The sequence below is a fragment of the Sporothrix brasiliensis genome, assembly GCF_000820605.1.
Source record: "Sporothrix brasiliensis 5110 chromosome Unknown Cont22, whole genome shotgun sequence".
Classification (NCBI taxonomy): domain Eukaryota; kingdom Fungi; phylum Ascomycota; class Sordariomycetes; order Ophiostomatales; family Ophiostomataceae; genus Sporothrix; species Sporothrix brasiliensis.
Genome location: NW_024467141.1, coordinates 2,477,922 through 2,505,420, shown reverse-complemented (window position 1 = coordinate 2,505,420; position 27,499 = coordinate 2,477,922). Strand labels below are relative to the sequence as shown.

At 56.9% G+C, this 27,499-nt stretch overlaps 8 protein-coding genes across 8 annotated transcripts; 5 read left to right on the top strand and 3 right to left on the bottom strand.

The window, feature by feature from the left end:
* Positions 1 to 670: 670 nt before the first annotated feature.
* Positions 671 to 3,226, top strand: SPBR_08166 (hlh transcription factor; the record flags this gene model as incomplete). The annotated part of the gene is made up of 2 exons (XM_040766404.1): positions 671 to 1,369; positions 1,478 to 3,226. 2 exons carry the CDS (start codon positions 671 to 673, stop codon positions 3,224 to 3,226), a joined length of 2,448 nt encoding a protein of 815 aa, XP_040614983.1.
* A 2,733-nt stretch (positions 3,227 to 5,959) lies between these two features.
* SPBR_08399 (uncharacterized protein) lies at positions 5,960 to 7,532 on the top strand (the record flags this gene model as incomplete). Its single annotated transcript, XM_040766637.1, has 2 exons — positions 5,960 to 6,817; positions 6,843 to 7,532. 2 exons carry the CDS (start codon positions 5,960 to 5,962, stop codon positions 7,530 to 7,532), a joined length of 1,548 nt encoding a protein of 515 aa, XP_040614982.1.
* Positions 7,533 to 7,576: 44 nt separating this feature from the next.
* Positions 7,577 to 8,065, top strand: SPBR_08909 (uncharacterized protein; the record flags this gene model as incomplete). The annotated part of the gene is made up of 1 exon (XM_040767035.1): positions 7,577 to 8,065. One exon carries the CDS (start codon positions 7,577 to 7,579, stop codon positions 8,063 to 8,065), a length of 489 nt encoding a protein of 162 aa, XP_040614981.1.
* Positions 8,066 to 9,188: 1,123 nt separating this feature from the next.
* SPBR_08146 (sister chromatid separation protein) lies at positions 9,189 to 11,887 on the top strand (the record flags this gene model as incomplete). The annotated part of the gene is made up of 2 exons (XM_040766384.1): positions 9,189 to 10,951; positions 11,053 to 11,887. The coding sequence occupies 2 exons, from the start codon at positions 9,189 to 9,191 to the stop codon at positions 11,885 to 11,887; spliced, it is 2,598 nt and encodes an 865-aa protein (XP_040614980.1).
* A 581-nt stretch (positions 11,888 to 12,468) lies between these two features.
* Positions 12,469 to 15,270, bottom strand: SPBR_08138 (uncharacterized protein; the record flags this gene model as incomplete). Its single annotated transcript, XM_040766376.1, has 1 exon — positions 12,469 to 15,270. One exon carries the CDS (start codon positions 15,268 to 15,270, stop codon positions 12,469 to 12,471), a length of 2,802 nt encoding a protein of 933 aa, XP_040614979.1.
* A 985-nt stretch (positions 15,271 to 16,255) lies between these two features.
* On the bottom strand, positions 16,256 to 19,144 carry SPBR_08130 (multidrug-resistance transcriptional activator; the record flags this gene model as incomplete). Its single annotated transcript, XM_040766368.1, has 1 exon — positions 16,256 to 19,144. One exon carries the CDS (start codon positions 19,142 to 19,144, stop codon positions 16,256 to 16,258), a length of 2,889 nt encoding a protein of 962 aa, XP_040614978.1.
* A 1,635-nt stretch (positions 19,145 to 20,779) lies between these two features.
* SPBR_08371 (major facilitator superfamily transporter) lies at positions 20,780 to 22,429 on the bottom strand (the record flags this gene model as incomplete). Its single annotated transcript, XM_040766609.1, has 1 exon — positions 20,780 to 22,429. One exon carries the CDS (start codon positions 22,427 to 22,429, stop codon positions 20,780 to 20,782), a length of 1,650 nt encoding a protein of 549 aa, XP_040614977.1.
* A 2,769-nt stretch (positions 22,430 to 25,198) lies between these two features.
* Positions 25,199 to 27,155, top strand: SPBR_08276 (uncharacterized protein; the record flags this gene model as incomplete). Its single annotated transcript, XM_040766514.1, has 3 exons — positions 25,199 to 25,261; positions 25,337 to 25,447; positions 25,575 to 27,155. 3 exons carry the CDS (start codon positions 25,199 to 25,201, stop codon positions 27,153 to 27,155), a joined length of 1,755 nt encoding a protein of 584 aa, XP_040614976.1.
* Positions 27,156 to 27,499: the final 344 nt, after the last annotated feature.

Sequence of the window (27,499 nt, the reverse complement as noted above, 5' to 3'; positions counted from 1 at the left end):
GATGCTCAACCTGATTGTTCACCATCCTACAATGCCTTTGTCGTGAGTCCAAACCACTACGACTCATCTGCACGACAACCGGCGACCGAGCGACACCTCGACCTGAAACGAGCTCGACAAGCCGCACCCTATTTCGTCGCTCTCTCTCTCTTTCTCTCTCTCTTTCTCTCTCTCTTCTCACGGCTGTACATCTCACCACAGCCGGTCGTTGTCCGCCACCCGGTTCGATTCACAAGACTCGCAGCCATCCGATCCACGCAGACGAGCAGACATCCAAACTCAACGACAGCACAATAGTGCCTTCTTTTCTCTCACCTTAATCGACTGTCACCCGCCTTTGCGCTCCGCTCACCGTGAAGCCAGACACCCGTGACATCTTTGGACGCCCGATTCCCGCTTTATTCCAGTTGGATTTTCCTGGTCACAAGGCACAAGGTCGACCCGACGACTTGGACGGTTTACAGCCATAACAAAACCATCCGATCTTGTTCCTTGACCACCTTACCGGCTGTCTCATCTCGAGCGCACTGATTTCGGCACTGTAACACAGCCCGCTCTCTGTTTCCCGTCATTGCAGCTCCGCGCCGATCCTCGCTGCATTCCCCCCCAGGCCGCACCTTTCGGCATTCAGGTTTCACAACCTACCCCACGTCCGGTTCTCGTACCTGCTATGGCCATGATGGGGTCCTCCGCCTGGAACGGCCAGGACCAGGCCATGCACCCTGCTGGCGACGAGGAGTTCCAGCAGTTTCTCGATATGAACGGCATGGGCAACCTCACCGACAACATCCAGTTCGACTTCACCGACTTCCAGAATGCATCCCCTGGCGCTTCGCAGTTAATACACACCACCATGGCGCCCGCCAGCGAGCCACTCGACACCCCCATGACTGGCGCACATCATGCACCCGCCCTCCTTGCGCAGGCGACCACCGGACAGCTCTCGGATGCCGGCCTTACCGGCACCGCCGGTATCCACCCCGGCTCTCACACGCACGGCATGAACCCCGTTGTTACTACCGGCGGCGGCTCCCACGCCAGCAACCCCACCACCCTGATGCCCTCTGTGACGCCCACCGATGCCATTTCGGAGATTGACGCCCAGATCCAGTACCTGCAGCAGCAGCGCATGCAACAGCAGCAGCGCCAGGTCGAGGAGCAGAACATCGCCTTCTTTCAAAGGCAAAATCACATTGTGCCACCAACGCCGCAAAGTCTGGAGCTGCAGGCCGGCAACCAGTTCTTCCACTCCCCAGACCCACGCAATCAGCAGCACCAGCAGCAGCAGCAGCAGCAGCAGCACCCCTCGCAGCAGTCGCAGCAGCAGGCCATGTACGAGCGGTATCAACACTACAAGGAGCAGCAGGATGTATGTGATGCTTTTTTTTGTCCATCTCTGTCACACACACACACGCACACACACACACAGGATTTCGCCGCTGAATGTCTTACTTTGCTAACCATTGTCACCTTGTAGATGTCTTTCACCCCTCTGGTGTCGCCTGCTGTCACACCGCTCGAGACACAGTTTTCTATTGATACACAGTTTACCGTGCCGGGTGCCTACTTCAGCCCTCTGACGTCGCCGGCCCTGCATGCGCAGACAGACCCCAATTCCACCTTTGACCCACGCCTCAATACCTCCAGCACTTCGCCTCTCGACATGGATATGGAGATGCTCCCGGCCGCGGCGCCTGCTTCTTCCAACTCAACGTCCGTCGGCGACAACCTTGCTAAAAAAGCACGGAAAAACAACGCCTCCAAGGCACGGAAAGCCAACGTTCGCCAGTCCCCCATTACCAAGCCCATGCGGAAAAAGTCGACAACTACGCCCGTCATGAACGCCCAGGTGCTTGACCAGCTCGCCGAGTCGCTGGAGCACGAGGCTCTGTCGTCGCCCGTCATCCGTCAACAGTCGCAGCAACAGGCCTTCCCTAGCAATGCTCGCCTCACTCCCTCACACGGGCACGTTGGTGGCCCATCCTCTTCCTCTGCTGGCACGACCGACTCCGAAAACGACTCAGTGTCACCTGAAAACCTCACAGATATGCCTCCCCCACCCCTGCCAAAGCCGCGGTCTGCACGCCCCTCGCCCTACCTCCACCCCCAGAACCATAGCTCCGCAGCACCAAATCACAACGTGGGCCCTGCGACGAGTGCGCCAGGCCCTGCCATGGCCGGTGCCGCACTCGCTGGCGGTTTCCCATCACCCGCCACACCGGCCTCGCTGATGAAGCTCTCTTCGCCGAAGCAAAAATCGCACAAGTCTTCCCCGTCTGTTACACCAATCAAACGTGATGGCACCGCAAGTGGCAGCAATAGTGTCGGCGGCGGCGCGACCACTGCGGTCGGCGTCGCCAACGAGCAAATTGAGAACTTTGAGCTGCCCGAGTCTCTCAGCATGGACTTCCAGAAGACGCACGTGACCTCTTCAAGTGCACACAACACCCCTTCCATCGAGACGACCGCGTCGCCGTCGCTTGATCCCATCGCGGGCGGCCGCGGCTTCCAACCTCTGCCCTCGCCGTCTATCGCGAAGTTGGGCGGCGGCACGCGCTCGGCTACGCAAAGCCCTCAGATCCTCCCTGGCTCGTCCTCCACGCCCATCCTCGCAGCAGGCTCCAACCGCAAGACGCCGCAGATGCTGCCGCGCGGCTCGTCGTCGAAAAAGCGGCCCAGCATCAGCTCTGTCCAGGTGTCGCCCGCGCTGCGGCCCAAGATTTCGCCCAGCATCAAGCCTCTGCTGCCCGGTGGCGTCTCGTCCGTCGAGGACCAGGCGTCGCGGCTGCTCGCCACCAAGTCCAACTACCAGAACATCCTAGAAGGCAACACAGTTCCCGGTGTATCGTACCCGAGTGAGCTGTCGACGAACCTGACCTCGAAGCGGACATCACACAAGATTGCCGAGCAGGGCCGGCGGAATCGGATCAACTCGGCGCTGCAGGAGATTGCGACGCTGCTACCCACGCCGCCACCCAAGGACACCAAGGCTGGCGACGCTGCGGCTGGTGGTGACGACGATGAGGTCGGCGGTGGCGACGCCAAGAAGGACGGCAAACCGGCCTCCGGTGGTGGTGGCAACAACAGCGCACCCAACAGCAAAGCCAGCACAGTGGAGATGGCGATTGAGTACATCAAACTGCTGAAGAAGGAGGTGGCCGACCTGACAAAGCGGGCGGAAGATGCCGAAGCAAAACTGCAGCTCAAGGTTGAGGAAACCAGCTAACACGAGTCGCTGCGGTGAAACGACCGAACGAGAGAGAAAAAGAGAAAAAAAGAGAGAGGAGAGGGGCAAATAAGGGAGACAGAAAACCCATCTACTATATATCCACGGCGTTTTTATGAACGGGGTTCGGCTGAGCGGAGTTGGCCGGACGGTGCGAAGATGGGAGAGGCGGACTCGGGCAGTCCTTTTTTGGTTATACTGTTTGCCTTTTATCTTTGCTTTCTGTTTCTGTTTCTGTTGTCGTCTCTTTTTCGGCCACGACCTCCCGACTAAGACTGTTCTCCTAGATTGCATTGCTTCCTGCTAATGTTTTCTTTTTGTTTCTGGTCTTCTTGTGCTATATTATACATCGCTTACGAGATGTACTCTAATGAAAATACCTTCTTATTGTTTCTGGTTCTTTGGGGAAGCCGTGGGCGTGGGGTCAACGGCAGATGGGCCAGTTGCGTTAGTAATTGAAGTTTATGGGATCCTGAAAAATTGGCCTACATGTTAAACCATTCAGTTTCGGTGTTTAAACATGCTGTCTGATAATTCCCAATTTTCAGATGCACCCCTTCTACGAAGAGCCTTCCTGAACATCTCGTAAGGTGTTGTTAGATCATTACCATATAAATGCGGGCATCCACAGCATGTACAGTTTTGGTATACTGATAAAATAGGTGCCTTATGTAGCATTACCTTGTACACCTTTGGCAGAGAGCACAGCATAATGTCCCGCCATCCTCCCCGATTTCAGTTTTTTTGTTTTCTTCTTTACCGGATCGGCGTCTTAATTCGATAAATTGACGTAGGCGAGGATCTACGCGGCCAATCATATCACGGGGGGGGCAACATCGGCATTGGGACGGCAAGGAACATATGCATTATAGGAGAGAAAGTATTGGATGGCCGGCTGGGGTATGATACAGGATCCATGGAGATTTCGTGCCAAGAAAACCTGACAGCCAAAAAGCCGTGGTAGAGGTGCATCAGAGAAGTGGTACGCAACGGTGATATGCCCTCATCGCAAACTCCAGATGCACATATGGAGTATTACATTATTATTGTCCCTCACTTAACGGTCCTTTTTTGTTATTCTCTCGTCACCTGACTGTGTAAACGCTGGACTTGCCCGTGACTGAGGCAAATACCCGTCGGCTCTGTCGAGAAGGAGCGATCTGCTAGCATGTGGTCGGGCAATTCGTGGTCGGACAATTCAACATGGCGTTCAGAAGTTTTGCAATCTCCAGGAAGCTTACAACACCAGATCGAAAACGATGAAGAGTGCGTAAATAAGTTGAAGCCCTCACAATACTTTCCTGTCAGATCAGTTCCTCGACGATGGCAGCCAGCAGGTGGGTTCGGCGCAGCCATAGCCTACGTGCTAAGGTTATTAGGCTTTAGAACGAAGCCAAGGAGAAAGGGAAATAAGAGCTCGGAATACGAGGGACAGAAACAGCCAGGGCAAAATCGTCCACAACCAGAGTCAGAGAAAAAGAAGATATAAAGACGAAATACATGGGTCGAGCAACAACTTTGATTCTCTTTACCAGTCCTGTTCAAAGCATGTTTTGGACTAATTGGCCATGCAGCGGGAAAAGCGGGTCTTAGCGTCGGATTTTCGGCGTTTTGGCGGGAAGTCGCAATGCCCGAGCAGAGAAGCGGGTCCTTCATTCTGGGCAGTTTTCCTGCCTAAATATGCCCATGTAGCGCACACAGCCACCAACCTTCAGCACTTTATCCTCCCGACAGTGCCTTTCTCTTGGATGCCCCTTGCTCGGGGTTAAGTATCCAGGCCGCGCGTTTTCGCCACCACCAAGACAACGTTTTAGCGAAGTCTTGCCAGGTTCCCTCCAATTCTGCCCACCCCCAGTTCTAGAAAATGGGATCAACAGACTCGGATTAAAAAACGACTCCCCGCATTGGATCATTTGTTTCGTGACTTGTAAACGTGCGTATGTGAACGTGCTTATGTCTGACAGTGACGAGCGGTTGAGGGCTGACTTGGCAGGGGCGCTGCCTAGTGGTCATCATAGGAGACGTAAGATATCAACAGACTAGCATAAAAGATGGTTGTCACAAGCCAAATGAAAAGAGAAAACAGTGAAGGGTAAGACGGCGCTCTTGGAGAAACGAGAACCCATGGAAGAGGTATGACGAACCACGACAGGCTGCACCTGCTTGACGCGGCCTCGACCTCGATCGGCAACGCGTTGCCCGCTGGAACAACCCTTCCATTCGCTGCCAGATTCGCTTTTCTGGCTGCCTAGCCAAGTCGTCGTCGTCCTAGATTGTGCCAGTGTGGTGGGTGCGGGAGGCGGTATGCAAAGTGTTTTGGGGTGTCCGACGTCAAGGATGTACCAAAGTACCGTTTTGACCCGGAGCCCGAACGCCTCTTGACAACCCACGCTACGAAGCGCCACTTACACTGGCCAGAACTCACACCAGCTCTGCGGCCCTCGTTTTTCTTTATCTCTTCTCTTGTGTTTCGGTGGTTTCACTCTCTTCCTCTCGTATGCCCATCTGGTCTATTTAACCGTTCTCTGTTCCCACTTCTTGTCATACTGGATACCTTTTCCTCTTTCTTCTTCTCTCTTAAACCCATCTTCTTTCCCGACTTCCCTCCCCCTTTCTTACTATCCCTCTTCATATCTTTTCTTACTTGCTTTACTGTAAGTTCTTTTTCAACCCCCAAAATATCAAACAACCCATTCCCATATTCAACCACTTGCCAACCAGCACACAAACAGAATGTCTTGGAACGAAGGCATGTTTCCGCCCGGCATGAACAACATGCCTGGCATGCCCGGGTCCCTGGCTTTTCGGCCCGGCCCGCCGCCGCCTCATCATGGCCGCCACCACCACGGCCATGGGCATCACCACCATGGCCCTTCCCCTCCTCCTCCTCCTGGCTCTGATCCCAGCCCTGCTCCTGGTAATGAGGTCGCCTTGATCACCGATGACGTGGCGGCCGAGACTACTGCCGAGGCTACCGCCACGGATGCCAAGACCAATGACAACAACGAGAAGGGTACTGACAACAACAACAACAACAACAACAACAACAACAACAACAACAACGGCGACGATGACACCCGTGAGGGTAGTCGCCAGCGCTGCGGTGGCCGTCACCGCCACCACCATCACTGGGGCGGACATCACGCTGACTGGGACGCCTACGCGAGCGCGCCCTTCGGCGGACCTTGGGCTACCAGTATCCCTCATCCTCCTCCTCCGCCTCCTTATGGTTTTGCCGGTCCCCATGGCCCTCACGGCTTTGGCCCTCGCGGTTCCAGAGGTGGTCGTCACGGCCGTCGTCACCACCATGGCCACCACGAGGACGGTCCAGGCGGCTTCGGTGAGTTCGGGTTTGGTGGCCCCGGTCACTTTCATGGACGCGAACATCACGGTCGTGGTTTCGGCCGCTGGGGAAGGGACGAGTCCGATGCTGCCACTGCCATGGGAACCGAGGCCGCTGAGCCCATGACGACTGCTGATGCCAAATTTGGTGATGAGGAGGGCACGTGTACCTCGTCTTCGTCCTCAAGCAGCGAGAGCGAGAGTGAGGAGGACATCACCAAGACCGAGAAAGACGACTCTCCTTCCACGGTCCGTGGCGACACCCCCGCCGCAGGAGCTGCTGCGGGGGCTCCTTCTGGCTCCGCTGCTGATGCTGCTGCCAACGCTGGTGGAGAGCAGCCCAACCCCGATAACTGTTCCGGCCGCCGTGGTGGTCGCTGCGGTGGTGGTTGGCGCGGCTGGCGCGGCTGGCGCGGTCCTCCTTGCTGCGAGAGCTGCGAGGGAGCCCGCTCGGCTTGTCGTGCTGCTCGTCATGCTCGCCATGCTGCGCGTGCCGCCGCATACGCTGCTCGCTCTGGCGAAGAGGGCACTGCCCCTGCCGACCATGCCGGGCCTGGTGTTCCCGGTGCGGATGAGGATGAGGGTGACCGTCCTCGTGGCTGCCGCAGAGGCCGTCATGGCGGCTGTCATGGCGGCCGTCGCGGTGCTCACGGCCATGACTTCCACGGCCACGACGGCCCTGGCCCCTGGGCCCGTGGCGACTTCTTTGGCGCAGGCTTCGGTCCCGGTGGCCCTTACTTCCACCACCATCGCTTTGGCCCTCCTGGCCCGCACGGTGGCCCGCACGGTCACCACGATCGTCGCGGCGGCCGTCATGGCGGTGGTCCCTCTGGTCCGGGTGGCCCCGGTGGACCTTTCGGTCCTGCCGGTCCCTTCGGTCCGAACGGTCCTTTTGGCCCGGAGGGCCCCATCGGCCGCCACTTTGGCCCCGACGGCATCAGTCGCCGTAGCTTCGGCCCCATGATGGCTGCCCTGTCCAACCATCCCTTGGCCCGGAATTTGCGGGAGATGAGCCGCACCTACTTTGGAAACACCAGTGGCGCCCGTGATGCTACCCCGGTTGCCAATGCCACTGGAACCGCCGGTGACGATGACACCGCCGATTATTTTGTCCCACCCGTCGATATCTTTGTCGACGACAATCGAGGCGGTTGGATTTTGCACGTCGCGTTGCCCGGTGCCAACAAGGAGGACATCGACGTCCAGTGGGATGCTGACCGTGGCGTGCTAACCATTGCCGGCGTCGTCGTCCGCCCCGGCAACGAGGCCTTTTTGGAAGGTCTGATCAACGCGGAGCGCCATGTCGGCCTGTTCCAGCGCGAGGTGAATCTGCCGCCCTTTGGCAATCAGACGACCTCGGACAACAGCGATGCGCCCACCAAGCAGGAGGTTGATGCTGCAGGCATCACGGCACGCATGGAGAACGGCGTGCTGATTGTCGTTGTGCCGACGGTCGACAAGGAGTGGACCGAGGTGCAGAAGGTGGACATTGCGTAGGAGGAGAGCTGGAGAGATGGAGTATCAGGGCCCCAATTTGTGATGGCTCATGGGAACAGGGGGTTGCTATATGTTGCGCCTGCCTGAATTGGATGCATGTCGTTCTTTCCTTCATTTATCCATTTGCCTTCCGTTCTAGTCGATGCGAAACCGATTGTTTATTCTTTCTTCGGAAAATCACCAAAGCCTATAAAAAATAGCATATCCAGAAAATACTGCGTCTTGATTTATCTTGTATTTTTTTTTTTCTGTCCGTTTTTACGTCAACGCGTCACGCTCGTTTCTCGGTTTTTTGTTTCCTTTCCTGGTCTACTAGATAGTGGCTCATAAGAGCCAATCAATTTGCAAAATAAACAACTCTCAAAGCCTTTTTTTAAAATAAATAAATAAATAAAAATCTACAGCCATTATATTTGCCCCCTGTGTCTGCCTTGTGAAAACTGTGTCAATGCAAAACCGTCAAAGTGACGAAGATAACCGCACTTACAAGAAAATGATTGGATGACAGTTGCCCTCGCTCTGCTGCCTACATATTTCTGCTCTATGACTAATCGATAATTGGTCCCACTTTTATGGGAGGCCCAAGCTCCCTCCCTCGCAGCCACTCGCTCCTTCCCCCCATTCCTGTTGCCGCTGACAACAGAGGCCAAAAAGACCAGGTCTGGCAACAACGCAAGGGGGCGAACAGCAAAAAAGTGGGTAAAATCCCGTCACTGATCGCTCCTACCCATAACAAAAGAGAGCACTGGAGGGCAATCCAAAACAAGCCAGAGCGACCCTATGGTCGGTCAGGAGGCAAACGACGTGAAACCCTTCCTCCACTACAAAGTACATGCATCCAATTTCTTAGTCCAAGGGGAATTGGAATGCAACCTGCAGGAAACACAACATACGACCACATTTCGTCTGTGCCCACCGCGACAAGCAGACAAAGACACTCTGGTCTTTGATCGCGACACCTGTGCATCATTTTGCATTGTCGTGTACTGTGTCCTCTCGTTCCCTCATTTTCTTCGGAGAGCCTCACCATCGCCGACCATCTCGACAACGGCATCCATCGCGACTCTTTGAGGCCCTTTCTACTTCTTTTGTGCTCTGACCGTCGCCCAGACCCTCCGCCACCATGTCCGACACCGAGAGCGTCGACTACCTCCAGCCGGGCTTCGACCCCGCCAGCCTCACGAACCCCCGCCTACGCTCTATCCTCGTCACCTACAACGTCAACTATCCGTCCAACGCCAAAAAACCCGAACTCGTCGAGCTCTTTAACGCCAATGTCGCGCCTCAGGCCAGCAAGATCCTCGCCCGCCGGGCTCGCGCCAAGCGCTCCAGCATGGGTATCGTCGACGCCCAGACGTCCGCGTCCTACAGCCAGAGCACAACGGCCTTTGGCGACTCTTTTGACCAGGAGCCACCTCAGCAGTTGTCGCCCAAGAAGCGCCGTGGTCGGCCGTCGTCCCACGCTGCCACGCCACACATTGACGAGCACGACGAGGACGAGGCGGAGGATGCCCAGCGCCGTCAGCGCCGCAGCAGCCCGCGCAAGCGCTCCTCGCGCCAGAGTAGCTTCCAGCCGCCCGAGTCGACAGCTTCGTACTCGGTGGCCGGTGCCTCTGATACCGACACGGGCCCTGAGGCTCGCACGGGCGTTGCTGCCGGTCGCCCGCCCTCCCGGCGTGCCCGCACAAAGACTCCTCAGGTCAAGCTGGAGCCTACTGAGGAGGAGCAATTCTTGGCCACTCCTGCGGTGGTAGCAACTGGCCGTAACGCGCACCTGAGCTCCGCCGATGAGAACAACAACACCGTCTTTACCTACGACAACCCCTTCCAGAGCGGCAGCTCGCCGCTCTCGGGCTCCTCGCCCGCCCAGCGCCGGCGCACCACTAACTATGACGAGACGGCCTCGCACAAACACACGTCGACGAGCACGTCCGGGCGCGTTCCATCGTCGTCACGGAAGTCCCGTGTCGTGTCCTCGCCGGCTGCACAGCCGGCCTACGACTCTCCACCCATCCGTGCTGTTGCACAACGGCGCAACTCGCCTTTTGCCAAGGCGGTATCACAGTCACCCGAGCCCGAGGAGGAAGAGGAACAGTCTGACGAGGAGGATTACGACCCACTTGCGCCCGGCGAGGAGTTTACACCGGAAGAGCAGCTAGAGTTGACACAACAGGAAGAGGTCCAGCGGCGCCAGAACGTCGGATCCAACCGGCGCTCTGGAAAGGGTAGCAGCAAAGCCGTGACCCGGCGGAGAAGGGGCTTCGTGTCGTCCCTATCCACACCGCTTCTGGTGCTATTTCTGACGCTGCTTGGTTTATATGGCGGTTGGTACCGCCAAGAGAAGCGCGCTGTCGGCTTCTGCGGCCTCGGCCGCTTGGCTGTCCCACTTCTGTCGGAGCAGATCGAAAAGCTGGAGTGGCTGCCGGACTGGGTGCGCGACATCGAAATCCCAAACAGTCTGCAGGTGTTCATTGAGCCGACGTGCGAGCCCTGCCCGTCGCATGCCTTCTGTTACTCGGACTTTACCGTGCGCTGCGAGAACGGCTACATTGAAAAGCCGCACCCGCTGGCCCTCGGCGGCCTGGTTCCACTGCCGCCCACGTGCGAGCCCGACGGCGAACGAGCCCGTCGCGTCAAGGCCGTCGCTGACAAGGCCATCGAGGAGCTGCGTGACCGTCGCGCCAAGTGGGAGTGCGGCGACCTCGTCGACGACGAGGGTCAGGTACCCGAGGATCCGGCCATCGACGTGCCTGTTCTCAAGGAAGTTATCAGCGAGAAGCGCAGCAAGAAGATGAGCAAAGAGGAGTTTGACGACCTGTGGACCGCCGCCATTGGCGACATCGAGTCCCGCGACGAGGTCGAGTCCGAGCCGGATTCCAACTACGCGTAAGTACACTACTCTCTCCATTTCCCCGCACGCCTTTAGCCACCATCTACCGTTCTGAATATCTGACATGAACTAATTAGCCATCCTATCGGGCCTGTAGCGCCACAGATCCCGGAACAGTTCCAAACACCCGCCTATCGTCCACCTCGCTCGCTCGCCTTCCGCTCACCTGCGCCGTCCGCCGGTCCATCCGACTCGGCCTCGCAAGACATCGACTCTCTCTTTCAGTTTTAATCCTATCCCTCTTTGGCGTCGCCTACCTCCGCCACCAGATCAGGGCCCGCCGTGCAGACCGCGCCCGCGTACCCGCGCTGGTGGATATTGTGCTGGAGCGGCTCGCGGCCCAGAAGGAATTGTGGCTGTATGAGGACGACTTTGAAGGCGGCGGCGGCGGTGGCGGCGGCGGTGCTGGCTCGGGACAGAGCGAAGACGCGGACGACAGCAGCTTCTTGCCCGACCCCTTTTTGTTCCTGCCTCAGCTGCGCGACGATGTCTTGCGGGCGACGCACTCGCTATCGGCGCGTGAACGCATTTGGAAGCACGTGCGTGCCGTCGTTGAGCAGAACAGCAACGTACGCACAGGCCAGCGCGAGGGCCGAAACGGCGAGGTGGGCCGTGCGTGGGAGTGGATTGGACCTGTTGGCACCGCCTCGAGCGTGATTGCCAACGGCAGCAGTGCTGCTTTGAATCCCTTGGAGATGAGCGCTGTTCGTCGGCGGCGCAGCGGCCGGGCGTCGTTGATGCCGACTGGCAGTGGTGCCACCTCCAGGGCTGGGTCGGCGGCACCGAGAGATAGCATCGGTGCCAGCCGGCCTGGTGATGTGTCGGATGCCTCGACTGGTGAGGCACAGCAGCCGCAAAAGGATGGTCCGGCAGGAAACGAGCATCGGTCTGCCCTGCACAAACGGTGGCAGGAGTCGCGACCATTCTACTGAGGCGTTGTATTTTGTATTTTTATCATTCTGGTTGCGTACCTATTGTCTCTTTTCTTGTCTCATCATACTATCACTACATGCATGCATCGTGCATTGCTCACGTATATTTTCCTTAATTCATCTTGTTCAAGCTGTTTGCCTTTGTTCTTCGTCTTGTCGGTTCTAGTATTTTCGTTTGGTATTCCTCTCTTGCAACATGTCGGTAATCACACTGTGTCACAATACACGGAGTACGGTGTTATTTACCTGCTCTATTTTGTGGAAGGTAACCCTGATTTACTTTTGATGACTTGTGCTAACAGTCCAAACAAAAAGTATAAAAAATAAATAAAAAAAGTAGAAGAAAGATAGTAAAAGAGAAATACCAAAAAAACACAGTCATGTCAACCTTTTATTTATGGATTAATTTTTTGTCCTCATTGAATATTTTCGCATCACCACGACCATGGAAGATATTTGATCAAAGTCATATTTGAATTAGGAGGCACTGCGAACTAGATAGACTCTTCATAGTATAATAATATAGCAGAACTTTTAAATGTAAAAGAAGTTATTCACGGTCCCATGGTCAACGTAAACGCTTATGCTGCCATTCCAGCCTCCCGGCAAATTATCCGTAGCCGCCGGATACTTATACCAGTACCTGCTGTCGTGGTGTAGTAGCCAACCTCGGACCCGTTTTCCTCATTTCCGGCCATTCCGACGCTCATACCTGACTGCTCCCGCACGACGGCTTGCAGCGCCGCTCGAAAGTCAGCATTGATTAGATTTGAGAGGACAAAGTACCTGTACACGTGGTTGTCCGTCTCGACGCCGGCCCAAAACAGCGGCCACTGGAATCGGTCGAGCTCGACGGGCCCGACGGTGCGGATGGCGCGTTCGGCCAGATGGACGATCTGGGCGCTGACGGCCTGCCGGTGGGACGAGGGGCCGCCACCAAGCGGCGAAAAATCTTGGCACGAGTAAGGTGATGATTGTTGTTTTTGCCGTTGCTGTCGCTTGTAGGTTCCATGGCTGTAGTTGTAGCCGTAGCTGTTGTTACGGAGGATGCTGTCGTCCGCACCGCCGATGCCTACCAGACCCTGCTCCTCGTCTGTACAATCCTCCTCGCCATACAGGTCTCCGTGCGTGGCACCTGCCCGCAGCAGATGCAGCTCCAGCGCCAGATGGTGGCACACAGCCCAATCAGCCATGGCCAAGAGGCGCGAGCGATGGCCGCCACTAGTGGCGGCAAAGGCTGACAGGCGGAAGACGGTTGTATAGCGCGACCGCAGAGAGTGAACATCGCGGGCTATTTGGGCGATGGAATCCGGTGGAGAGGGCGACGAAAAGGAATGACGACTCGGCCTGCGACCTGCGGTAGTAGCCCTGTCCTCCGTCTCCTCCGTCTCCTCCGTCTCCTCCGTCTCCTCCGTCTCATAGACAAGATTCAGACGGTGCACGGCCACCCACGTCTCATTGATGAGCTGGAGAGCGGGCCAGTTTTGGTTGTCGTCGGCAATCTCCTCGGGGGTATAGTCGTCCCAAAAGTCAAGAAGGGTCGTGCGAGCCGTCTCGTAAAAGCCAACCTGGCTGCGCGGCCGCATGCGAAATTGCATCGAGAGACCACCGCCCTTTCCAAAGAAGCAGGCAGCACAGTCATACCAATAGAGCCAACTGAGCAAGCGGGACACGAAGGACCGGTATTTGACGGGTGGCAGTGGCCCTTCGGCGGAGACCATACTCTTTGCAGATTTTGATGTGCTGACGGGTGCGGCTGTGGGAAGCGGCTGGACTGAATCATATGCAACTGGACGGTTGGTGGTATTGCCGGTCTCGTCCACAACTTCGCATATGCTCAGGTCGTCATTTTCCTCAGCCCCGACACTTATGGAAGGCGAGGCCCAGCGCTTCTGGGAGTAAGTCGTGGGTAGAGCCGATGGAGGCTCGCTGCTCATGAGGCCGCGCCGGAGCTGGTGTTTGTGCAAGTAGTTTCCCATAGCCTCGCTGAACGCATTATGCGAGCCCCATCGCCCGTGCTTCAGAGTGTTGCGTCGATGGACGAGATACTCGAGCCAGAAGCATGCCACCACGACCACGTGGCAAAGGCCGGCCTCGGCAGCCCCGCGGGCTGCGGCCACCAGTTCCTGAAGGGCTGCTTGGCCGGCATCATAGTGGTATCGGGCGAGCTGGCGAGGCGTGTCTGTAGCACCTTGCGTACTGGGCGCCACAGTCTGGCTCGCTGGTCCACCTTCAGAAGCACTACCACCACCACCAATGATGCTGTTGCCGCGCTCGGTATTTAAGCGCCAGTCCAGCTCGCTGAACGAGGCGGCCAGCATCAGGTGTAAAATGGGCTCGTGGTGGATGGCTAGTTTGATGAGGATGGCGTGGGTGGACCAGACGGGCGACTTGGAGCCAATGCTGAAGCCGACCTGCTGATGGAAGAGAAGGAGAGCTTCAAAATGGCGTTGCGTCAGGCGCATGCGGCTGGGAAAGCTGGCGAGGACAACCGTGGTGGTGCCCAGGACGAGGCTGTTTATGGGCGACGGGACCACAGCGGGTACGAGTTGGAAGGCTGGGCTAAAGAGGTTGCTATGGACAACTGTGCTGCAGTCGGCCGGGCTATCGTCCAGTACGACGGGCGTGGGAATGGCACACGTCGATGTCTCAATCGCCGTTGTAGAAGGTGGCGGCAGTGGAGAGAGAGGTGTCGACAAGTCGCCAAAGAACATGTAGTCGGCATCTTCCATATTAGGGAGATAGGATGATGGCGGAGGTATACGGACGGATGGCAATCCAAGGACATCGAAGGAGGAGAAATCTAGGCTGGTATCTGCAAGCGTGGGAGTTGCTTGGTGGACAGTGCTGTTGGTATTCATTGGAACACATGCGGGAATATCGTTTCGTGTGATTTGCGGCACAGGCGAACCATCCGGCGGGAACTCAGTGTACTCGGACGCTAGCCTGATCGAACTCGTGTGGTCACTGTTGCTACTACTGCCGGCAGCTTCCATTGCACTTAAGCAGGGCGACGTGCCACTCACGGTCGGTGACGACAGCGAGGAGATGGTAGACGCCATGGATGCCACTAATGGTCCGGGTGATGCTATAGCCGGTGCTATGGAGGCTGCCATTGCGACCGGGGGTTTGGGCACAATCTTCTGGGGCCGCCAGTTGGTAAACTGCCGCTTCTTGATCGGCCCGGCCCCTCGGCGCCGGTCATGTAGGCATATGGTCTTGCCCTCGGGGCTGTAGTCACAGCGGAGGCGTAGACGCGTGCACATTTTGCAGCTTGGCTTGACCTCGTCACACTTGACTTTGCGGCCGCGACATGTCAAGCAACCCGACTTGGAGCGGGTGTTGGTAGAGCTGGCGCCACGCTGTTTTGGTTGGGATGGCATGGTGCTTGTTCATGTGTCGTTGGAAGCGAGGTCGTTAGTATTTTTTGAACAAAAGAGAAATAAACGCTTTGTCGCTTGGACCATAAACTGTTGTGTCGTCATACGTTAATTAGAGTAGAGGTGATGGGCTGGTTTGAAATGTGAGCCGAGTGGGAGGCCAAGTGAGAGAGAAGAGATGTCATGATCGAGACACGACAGAGCTCTGTTATTCATCCGTGCGCGTCTCTTATTTCCCTGATCTGTTTTCTGTTGGAGAAGTCAGAACGATAGACGGAGCAAAAGGAGGACACGATAAGACGCACGAGATGCTATGGCAAGGACGATGACCCCCGCGGCAGCAAAGGTGAAAACATCAAGGCTCACTTAACCGTCGAGTTGGATGTATGGGGAGGCTCGTGGCGTTTACACAGCCAGGCCGCTCGACAGTCGTCCGGGATGACGGATGTGGAGAGGTTCTGGAGCTAAAAGCGCCTAACCCAGCTGGACACTGCAATGCAGAGCGGTCGACATAAAAGAGGAGCAGATGGGAGGAGGAGACGCTGCCGTCGGCAAATCGAGCCAATAAGAGGCTCTAAAATGCGCCTCCCATTAAGTGCACTGCAGGTTGCGGGCGAAGATGCAGCGACGGGCCTCGAAACAAGCGATAGGGAGCGAAAGTAGCCAAATGTACGGCGTCCGAGAAAGAAAGTCCTAGATAGTAAAGACAAGGAGGCAGCGCAAGATGATGGTGTTCGTTTGGCGACGAGATCTGCAATAATGAAACAATGGTAAAGAGGAATCAAAGCAGAAGAATCCCTTTGTCAAGTGAGGATGTAGATTTTAAACGGATGAAGAAATGCCAATTGAATGCCCGGAAAGTTGAAACATTATATGGATTACCAATGCCCCCAAAACTCCAAATGAATGAGTCCATAAATAAATAATCAGCACAGCACCAATCAACGCCAATGTGGATTAACAAAGATGAAGGCTCCTGGCCACCTGCTCAGGCATGCCCGTGAACTTGATGCCCGTGGTATTTAGGAACTGGTGTGCGGCGCGGCCGCTTGCGCCGCTCACCTGATAGGTAGTTGTAGGTACTGGCGACACCGAGCGAATTTTGAATAAGCTCCTCGACCTCGTCGCAAATGTCGTGGATGTCGTTGGCAACATCAACGTCGTCTTTGCGCATACTGGTTGTGGCAGCCAAGGAGAGAGGCGGCAGCCCTCCGCCGCCGTACGGCGATGCGGGGGAGTTGGACGCGATGGAGTTGTGACTATGACCCTGGCCCTGACTCTGACTGACGTATTGGGCGTGATTGTGATAGTCTTGCAAGGTGTTCGCATGATGGTGGCCAAGATTGTGGCCACCAGGCTGATTGTACCACTGGCTCTGGCCTTGGCTGCCGTATGTGTGGTGCCCTCGGTCCGTAGGGCTGCTGTGGAAGTAGGCGGGTGGCATTTCAGGGTTGGCTGCAACGGCGGCCTCGCGGCTTTGTACTTGGCGCAAGCGTATACGGAACACCGCCTCGAGGCGTCGGTAGAGGATGGCACCTTTGCGTGCATAGCCCCAAGTGGGTTGAAAGGCGCGTAGGATGCCCTCACACTGCAGAATCATGTCGAGCTGCTCGGCGACGATGGACGTCAGCTGCTGTTCGGGCGCGACAGGTGGCGGCAGCGAGTATGAGCCTGGCGTACCGGAAGTGCCGTAGTTGCCGAGGCCGCCGCTGCTGGGAAGCGGCGTGCCACAGCAGAGGTTGAAGTAGGTGTGTAGCAAAATACGGCACACGACCAGCATGCGACTCAAGGTCGTCCAATTGAGTGCCAGCTGGCGGTCGACAAACTGGGCATACACGCTCTGGACGTACTTGCCAATGGTGCGGTGGAGGTCCATCAGGTCTTCGGGCTCGCTGGGGCTAGAGTTGAAGAGCGACGGGCAGTACAGCAGCATGAGCATGCCGTGGTAGTTTGTATTGAGCCACGTTATTGTGTTATGGAAGTGAACGGCGTGAGCTTCGCGCCGAGCTAGGAGCGTGCCCTGCGTGTACCAGTTGTCGGCGGCACCGCGCAGCTCATCAATCATGGCGCGGCGCTCTCGGAGGCTAGGCAGGAGCATCCGGCGCTGCTGCGGTTGCTGGTGGAAGGGCGCAGCTGGATGGGACAGGGCCAGTCCGCCATGGTCCAAGTGCACAAGGGAGAGGCAGCGGCCCTCGATGTCGCGCAGGGCAATCGCCTGACGTGCAATCTGCAGCGTGGTAATGTGCTCGGCCTGTTCAGAGGCGGCAAACTCTTCGGTTGTGACTCCAGGAAGCGATAGGTCGGAGTCGTAGTCTTGGACGGCCAGGGAAAGACCGTAAACACTGGCCACAAGGCGGTCGATGGAAAAGATACACCAGAACAGTCGATGGTGAAACTCGGATTGCAACAACTGGCTAGGCTCCGAGGCGGACGATCCTCGGCGGTTGAGACCGAGCAGGACAGACTCGCGGCCCAGCATGCCGACGATGACCCAGGGCGACCAGCCGTCCGGGTCAAAGAGCGCGTAGATGGTCAGCAAGAGCAGCACTTCAACGGCCAGAATAGACCGATTGCTAAGGCAGATTTGTACGATTTCTTGGTACGGCATGCGGATCTGTGTGAGCGCCTCGGCTGCAATGGCGCGGTCGTCTTCGTCAATGTCGACGCTGGCAGTTGTGCGGTGGCCGAGTCCGGCCATGCCGTTACGGAAAGTCTCGCCACCACTCCGGGTGCCGCCAAACCGAGAAATGGCTTCTAGGCCCAAAATCATGACAAGATATAGGCGCACAGAGGTGAGGTCGATATTGTGGCCCTCCTCAAAGACGGCGTGGCCAATGTGCGACTCGGCCAGGTCGATGATGGAGCTTTCGTAGAGGCAGGGATATGAACGGTGCATGTGACGAAAGTAAGCGCGGACGAGGTGCATGTGGCTGAACCTGGACGTGTACGATCGCACAGGCAGCAACCTAGGCCGGACACTGAGAGCATCGGAGGGAGTGTAGCGGGGCGTCCGGCTTGCGGCAGCCATTGGAGGTACGGTGGAGGGTGGTGGCCCGTGGTGCTGATGCATATGGGGCGGATCGGGATTGTCCGTGCTGGAGGGCGTTGGCTGCTGATGAATGCTGCCAGCAGATGTTGGTCCCGGTGGGATGCCGTCCATGTCATGGTCCTCGGGTGGTGGGTTATGGGATACCACGGTCGGCGCCGACTCGGGTCCTGGAGCTGCACCCGGCACTGCTCCTGGAACCGCTCCTGGAACCGCGCCTGGAACAAGGGCAGATCCTGCTCCGAGGCCTGGTGCGGGCCCGGTTGTCGTTGTTGCTATGGATCCCCTTGCTGCTGCGCCCTCCGCTAGCCGTGCAAGATGTGGCACCGAGTGCAGGTCGTAGCCCGTGTCGTAGCACGAAACTGGTGCCGAGCCGACGGGCATCAGTGAGTCAACGAAGTTGGACAGCCACGTCACACGAGCGCGCAGAGCAGCAGCTTGACTGGCGGTGCTGGCAACGGGAGAGGGGAAGAAACAGCGGGCACCCAGGCGCTTGCAGGCGGTGCATTCGGGGAGGATGCGATCGCACTTCTTTTTGGAGTTGCGGCAGCGGATGCAGGCGTACATCGCGACGGTCCCGTCGCTGCCCTGTGTGGCGACAGACTGCATGCCGCCAGCCGAAGGCGTTGTGCCATCCTCGCCCTGGGCGCTTTGACTCTCTCCCGCGTCCTCGCTGCCTTCGACGCCGTCCATGCTCTGGTCCGTCTTGACGCGGGGGCTCGTCTTGGAGGGCCGCCGGGCTGCTGTCGTGTTTGTCGGTCTTGGCTTCTCGATACGGAAGCGGTGCCATGAGCCACCCCTTTCGGGGGTGCTGGGGCCCGTCTTGTCCATAGTGGGGTGATGAGCAGTGTGGGGAGAGAAGGAAGCGTGTGCTGGGTATCTGTAATCGGCAGTCCGTGGCGATCATCCACTGCTGGTCCCCAGTTCACGTCCCCAAGTCCACCAGTTGTAAGACGAAAAAGGGACCAAAGAGGAGATACAAGGCCCGCCCCGATCGGCCTGGGTCGCCCGAAGCGGAGTTGCAGGCCACCGTGGAACCAGTTGGGCGGGTCTCGGGGAAAAAAAAATATAAAAACAGAAATTGGAACAAGAGAGTAATAAACAACAGTAAGGCACGAGACAGGAGTCTCTGTGTGTCACCGAGAGCGGCAAGCAGCGCCACACGCACCCACTCTGTCTCACAGCCAAGAAAGTGCCGAGGCTGCGGGTGCAGGTCTGCGGGTGAAGGTCTGCGGCAGGGCGGACAAGATGGCCGTGGCACGGCAAACACAGACAGGTCGGCAGCGTCAGGACAGACCAGAAACCAGCCAGGGAACTCAGGGCTGATCAGGGCCAAGCGGCAGCTGTCAGCAGGAGCAGGAAGCTTCTTAGCGGGTCGGATCACGGATAACGTACCGCCTTGGTAGTGCAGCAGCAAAGTTGGCAGCACGAGATGGCCTGTGGGTAGGGCTAAGGGGACAAGAAAGAAGGCAATTGGAACGAGCGATTGGACAGCAGGTAGAAATAGAAACAAGACGGAATGGGAGCGAAAACTGGGCTTGTCGGGCAGGCGATCCCGACGTTGTGTAAGCTGGGGTGCGCGGCACGGTGGCGGGTGGCGGACGGGTCCTTTGATGGGACGCAAGACGAGCAAAACAAAGTGAGGCTTCAGAGAAAAGGGGAAAACCAGAGAGACCAGGGGCTGAAAAAGGGTGAAAAAGCGAGTGAGCGGAGAGGGGGGACCGGTAGTCGAAATTCCGGAGTGGATTTTGTGGGCTTTGTTTTGGGCTCCCTCGGCGTCGGTTGGCGGGCAGCTACGACCGGAGAGGCTGCGCGAACGGAAGGAAGTACAACATACGAATTACTTCGTACAAAGAAAGCATTGCTACCCATGCAAAACCGGGAAGGAACGAATGGGCACCAGAAACTGGAAGTAGATAAATGGAAAGGGCGACGAACTGTGGTGTCGGGGCGTTCTTCCGCTTTTTTGTCCTAAAGGAAGGAGTACGATGAAGGAAGGAGCAAAGGAAGCCACAAAGAAATGAGACAACCGAGGCCAAATGAGACAGAAGAAAAGGCAACAAACAAAAGCCACAGACTGTCAGTGTGTGCCGTACTCGTCTCCACGAACCTTGGCGGGTAGCTTTCTTCACTAAGAGAGGATCCTTGGCTTTTCGGGTGGAACGTGCTTTTGTCGCCATCCGTCCAATGAATTGCGACTGTTGTGCTGCACTTGCGGGGCTCTAGGGGCTAAGAATGCCTGCTTTCCACTGTGCATTTCAGGCTACCCCAGTGCATGTAGTGCATTTAGTGTATTTAGTGTCAAATATTTGTTTATTTTGGCTTCCAGAAAAGTCAATCAAATGCCATCAACAAATTCACAACCAGCAACCGTACAACAAAGGGAACAATGATATTGTCATAATGTTCCGTGCCCGGGTCTCGGCCAAGAAAATGCTCAGTTACATTCAACCTCAAAAGTTACGTCTACACAACAGTCACCGCTCCGTCGGCGACAGGTCTCGGGCCTTGGGCTGTTGCTGGTGACGATGCTCCTGCTGCTCCGTCCTCTTTTCGAGTTTCGGCAGCCGTGATCTGGTCTTCTTGCTCGTCGTTACGCTCGTACTTGCCCACAGGGAAATAACGCTGGGCCACAGGCACCAGCGTGATCGTGACGATCTGCAGCGCCAAGAAGACGGCCGTGAGTTTGTAGCCAACACGGAAGAAGGGCGCCTCGCCCGTGTTGAAGCTGACCAGCGGCAGCCAGGCCACAAAGACGTAGGCCACCGTGTCGGTCAGCGCAATGACCAATGCGCGGTGCAGGTAATTATACCCCAGGACCTCGGTAATGTACGTCATGTAGACGCCGGCCGTGCCCGTGGTGAGGTACGTCAAAAAGAAGCCGGCCAGAATCGCAGGGATGTTGGGGTCGGCTTTGTGGTCGTTCGTCACGGTGACCGACAGGATAATGGCGCCGATCAGCGACATGGAGGCGCCCCAGACGATAATGGGCCAGCGCGTCCGCAGGCCGTCGCTGGTCCAGGCGAAAACCAGGGTGAAAAAGACCAGGATGCCGAAGCCGGCCGTGGGGATCAGGTTGACCTTTTCGACCGAGTAGCGCCCGGTTGCCTTGAGCCAGACGTTAAAGTACGAGTAGACGCGCGTGGCCTGGATGTAGCACACAAACGACAGCGTAAACAAGTAGACGGGCCACTCGCGGAACAGGTTGACCACGGTGCGCACGGTCAGGCGGCCGCGCGCACGGCGGCCGACGCTCTGCATGCGCTCAATGGCACGCTGCTTCTCGTGCGGCTTGAGCCAGCGCGCACGCGTCGTGGTCGGGCTGTTGGGGATGGCAAAGAAGCCGTAGGCGGCAATGGGCACGCCAATGATGCCGTCAAAGATGAAGAGCCAGCGCCAAGCAGCAATGCCGTGCACGCCGTTCATGTTGGAGAAGAGAGCGGCCTGCAGGTAGCCACTGAACATCTGGGCGACGCTCGACGAGGCCTGGTAGATGCAGGCACGCTTGCCCTGCTCTTCGGGGAGGTACCAGTTTCCGAGCAGGGTCATGATGCCCGGGTACGCCGACGCCTCGAGCAAGCCGATAAAGAAGCGCAGCACGTAGACGGTGGTGACGTTTTTGGAGGCGGCCATGCCCGCCACGAGCAGACTCCAGGTGAGCTCCAGGGAGGGCAGCCATATGCTGGGTGACACATAGGTGGCCATGATAATTTGCGAGGGGACCTGGCCGATAATATAGCCAATGGTCCAGAAGGTGGTGAGGTAGTTGAGATCGTTGCCCGACATAGCCAGGTCCTCCTTCATGCCCGAGACGTACGCATTGGACACGTTTGTCTGGTCAAGGTACTTGACAAAGTAGGCGAGGCAGACGTAGCTGAGGATGAACCAGTCGATTTTGGCAATCAGGCGGCGGTCCTCGGGTGACTTATCAAGGGAGTCCCAGACGATACCGGCCAGACGCCGACGGTGGGATACTGGCGAGGAAGAGGAGAAGTGGGTGGGCGTATGCGGAATGCCATCGTCCGTTTCTGCGCTGTGTGAGCCCAGTTGAGACGAGATGACTGTGTCGCCAGTCATTGTCTCGGCGGATTCGACAATGAAGCCCTTATCTGCCATCACGAAGACAGAGGGACATGAGAGAGAGGGGGGGCGCGAAAAGGTACCAGAGAGGTGCCACAACGTTGGACGTCAACGCCTAGGCAGCTTTGTCAACCAATCTATAGACGCTGGCGAGTGGTAAGATATCTCGCTCGAGAACCTCAACTGCTCCTTCTCCAGCAGGAAGCAACAGCTTGGAAGTGGCACACAGAGGCCGCGTGCCGCGTCTCCGCAACCAGTCCGATGATACGATGCACGCTGCGAAGGGGTCGACCCACGCGACACGATTGTCGTCGTGGATCTTGTCGCTGTCGATGTCGATCGTCGTTTGTCAACGTGCCGTCCCCAAAGCCCTGTCCCGCCCGGCGGACGGGGAATTGTTGCACGGCGGCAAGTTGATTGTCGATCGGCGCAGCAGACGTGACCCAAAAACCTGAAGCAAGCCAGAAAAATGGGACAAAGGCAAGAGCGAAACGTCACGGGCGATGCACGCTAGCGATGCCACTACTGCTCCTTCCGGTTGTTCTGGGTCGCCCAGGGTCGTCCTGGAGCCGCCTAGTGCGTTTAGTGAGGGACCGAAGGCGAGGCTAGAGGCCCAAGACCAACGGTTTAGCGCAAGACCAGAGCAAAGGGGTGAATGTCGCAAAGGATGAATAGAACAAGCGGAATAAAGAAAGAGCCAAGAAGCGCGCAGCTATCAACGTCGGAGAAGGCGAAACTTTCTTCGTACGAGGAAGGAGCGACGCAAGACGGAATGGCAAGAGAATACCGTCGGAGAGGGGAGAGACGGAAAGAACGAGGCTCAGAGCTCAAGAGAAGTTCGCCCTTCGAAACCGAAAACAAACCTCTGCTCTTCTCCTTTTATATCTCGCGAACCAGGCCAAAGAGCGGTCAACTTTCGGTCAATTGCAGTCAACTGCGTCGCCGTTTCAGTCCACGCACCGTTACCCCTCGCGACCCCCATCTTGCGCGACCGCTTGCCTCGTTCTGTCCATCGGCCAGGACACTGCTTCGCTCATTTCTTTGTGCGCAGGGGGCCTCGTTTCTCGTATTACGTTGCCTTTGGCCCCCAAGGACCATCCACGTTCATTGCCGTGGGGAGACACTTTTGGGAACTCTCTCGTCCGTGCTCTGGTTCCCAGTCACTGCCTGCCGACGGGACGATCCATCCACTCCTTGGCTGTCCGGATTCAGACGCCTTGCCTTGGCACGGGCGAAGTTATGTGGCACCCTTTTGCCCAAATTGGCCATGCTTTGGTCATGACCATGTCGTCTTCTCCTCTCTCAGCTGCCATCAGGCTGTCGACGTTCGCTTGACGTGCACCTGGGGCCAGCAAATCAGCACGCTTCCTCGAAGCCGAATCCCGGACGACGTCGCATGGAGTGCTGGATTCGTGTCGCTGCAGCCATTGTTCTTGCTGCTTGTCTGATTGGTGCGCGGGTACCGGAGACAACGCCGTTTATTGGCGCAGGGCGGAGAAGGTCATAATAATGTGACGTATTGCCGAAGAGGTAATGAAGACGATGAGTGTGAGCGAAAGTGTAGCCGTGGGATGGGGAGGAAGAGAAAACGAAGAGCAAAGAGAAGAGCAAAAGGACAGGAGACAGAGATGGGATGAAAAAAAGGAACTGCCAGTCTTATACGAACGCATTTCTGTTCCATTTGCCCAGCTGACGGGCGTGTCTGAAACAGAAAAGAGACCGATCGGGATGGAGCCCCGACTAAAAGCGCGTTTACGACGAAGGAAAGTAGCTTCAAATTACATTTCGGGCGGGAAGTGGCTCCCAAAGAACGGCGGTGGTAGAGTCCGCGACAGGACGGTGCATGCCGCTATAGCAAGACGTACAGTAGCGTATCCATGGTTAGTTGACAGCACTTGCGTTACATGGCGGGCGGAGAAGCAGCTACGGCCTCAAATAGTAAACGATGCGAGACCAGTCGCTCCGCCGCCTCGAGCTTGCGCTCAAGCTTGCGCACACGGAAATATTTCGCCAGATGTCTGCTTGTGCCCACCGTCCCAGGCCACCGGATATAAGTACTCCTCTGTAGGTCGAAGACTCTTTCCACGCGAGGCGCCAAACGCGCAGAATTGACCAGATTGGCAGCACACTGCAGCCTCTGGTCCACCACGGCTCTTTGGGACTGCTGGTGCATGATGACGACACGGGGAAAGTCCCCACGGGGACGCGATAACGTCTGTAGGCTCGGAAACGGCGGCTGATGAGCCCAAGGTGTCGGGGCGCCGCGTCCGCCGAGGCGAGAGAGGACCATGCATGCTACATACTAGCAGCAACGCGCGGTGCACAACTGGTGCAAGACCAACCCCGACGGCTGGAGGACCGTACACAAACCAGTGCCGCGATGGTTGCCACGGCTGGTGGAAGGGCGCGCATGGAACAGATGATGCCTTTTTGCACTGGCAATGCTTGATCTTGTATCTCTTTCCCTATCACTCGTAGTCAGTCGTTCTTGCCTCGTTAACGATCCTACCTCGGACGGACGAGTGTAACCGTCTCTGATAACCGTCTCTGATAACGGTCATGCCAGCCCGCATCGTTCTTTCCTTCTTTGTCCAGCCTTCGTCACGGGGCCCCCCATAGTTCACTACTTGTATGGTACGATCGCTGCTTCCGTATCTTGTTTTGTTATTTTATTTTTAAATCCTCCCCTGTCTTTTCTATTTACATCTACAACGGGCCGTTTGTAGACGGCATCCTTCTTTGCATCATACCCTTTCGCGATCAACATCGCGCAATTCGTCGTGGGCAGTGTCGGCTCCGATCGACATGCCACAAGACGCCCTGTTCGTGGCCGACGACGAGCCATTAAATCCACATCCACCGATCAAAGTGAGCCCTAGATTTGGTATTTTGGAATACAAATTGTGGAATGTGAGATGTTTCGTGCTATCTTGTGTCTAACAGATCCAGGTCGTCATCGTCGGCGCGGGCCTCGGGGGCATCATCACGGCCATCCTGCTCTCACACAAGGTCCCGAACCTCAAGTACACCCTCTTTGATCGCCAAGATCGCATTGTAAGTCGATACGATCCATATACTGGGAAACAGCCATTGCTAACCACCTTCGAGGGCGGCACCTGGGCTGCTAACATCTATCCCGGCGTGCGATGCGACATACCATCACACTGTTACCGTAAGACAGTATCCTGCCGCCACGCCTCGCTTGACACGCATCCTTCTCACTTCGTGCTTAGAAACCACCTTTGCTCCCAACCCGAACTGGGCCGAATACTACTCGACCGGCTCCGAGATCCGCGCGTACTACGAGAAGCTCGTCGATGACTATGGCCTGCGCTCCCAGATACGCCTCCGGCATGAACTCCTATCTGCCACTTGGCGTGCCGACGGTGCCGTCTGGGACTTGGCCATCAAAGACCTCAACACGGAGGAGACCTTCCACGAGACCACACCCTTCTTCATCAACGCCCAGGGGCGCTTGAGCCGGCCCAAGCTGCCCGACGTCCCTGGTCTGGTAGACACCTTTGCCGGTACCCTTGTCCACACGGCCACCTGGGACCCCATCATCGATCTCACCGGTAAACGTGTGGCCGTCATTGGCAACGGCTCTAGTGGCCAGCAAATCCTGCCCCATGTAGCACCACGTGCTGCGCACGTCGACCATTACGTGCGCTCGCGCGTATGGATCACACCCACCTTTCAAAAGAATCTCGTCGAGGCCACCGGCGACGATCCCGGCGCCCACCGGTATACTGATGCCGAAAAGGCAGCATTTGCAGCCGACCCAGCCGCCTACCTCGCCTACCGGCGCACCATTGAAGGCAACCTGCACACCAAGTTCCAGCGCAACATTCTCGGCAGCCCAGAGAACGAGGCCTTGCGGGCTTCTTGTATCAAGACCATGTGCCAGCGCGTCGGCGGTAGCCAAGCATGGCTGGACCGCTTGGTCCCTGACTTTGCGCCCGGATGCAAGCGACTGACACCCGCGCCGGGCTACCTCGAAACCATAGTCAAGGGTGCGGAGGACGGCACGGTGGCCTATGTCGACACGCCCCTTATGGCCGCGACACAGACGGCGCTTGTCACCGCTGATGGTGTGGAGCGTCCCGTCGATGTGATCATTGCCGCCACGGGATTTGCCAGTGGGTTTGTGCCACATTTCCCTGTTGTCGGCCGCAACGGCGTCGACCTTCGCCACGACTGGTCCGCCGAGGGTGCCACGGGCTACCCAGAGACATATTTCGGTGTCATGGCGCCCGGCATGCCCAATTACTTCATGGTGCTGCAGGCCCAGGCCAACGGCGGTGGGGGTTCGATCCCGCTTCAGGTGGAGCTGTCCGCGACGTACATTGCCAAAGTGCTGCGTAAGATGCAGCTCCAGCAGTACAGCAGCATCACACCGAGTCGAGAGGCCACTGAGGACTTTAATGCATACTGCCAGGGCCACTTTCGAGACAAGGTGGCTAGTGACAACTGCAGTTCGTGGCTCAAGGCACCCGGCGACGGTACAGCAGGCCGCCGCACGTTGGTGTGGTGGCCCGGTTCGGGCCATCATCGCATGCAAGCATGTCTGGACCCACGCTGGGAAGACTTTGAGTTTGAGCGGAACCGGACACCACAGGCCCAGCGCAACCGGTACCACTACTTTGGCAATGGGTGGACGACCATTGAGCGTGACGCCGCCAGTACGGAAGCACTCACAGGCTACCTGTATGAATTGGGAGCAGCAGACTTGCGCTCTCTGCATGAGCGATGGTATGAATAAGATAAGAGGAGAGGATAACCTATGACCAATAATGAATAATGAATACAAAAACGTCAATTCATTCGCGACAGTAGATAAATAAGATAAATTAAAAATGAAAAGTAAAAGACGAGTGGTACATTAACGAAAAATGTAAACATCAAAACGTATACAGAGAGTCCAGACACACTAACCACCCACTCTTTTGTGTTGGCCGAGAACCACCAAGAATAAAAGACCAAACGCCAGGCAGTGAAACGCCTCTTCGAAAGCAAATAAAATCAAACGCTGACCCACGGGCCATCATTAGGTCCTTTGACGCACCGGCCATCAATCCACAAAAAAATGTTGAATACACAACTGAG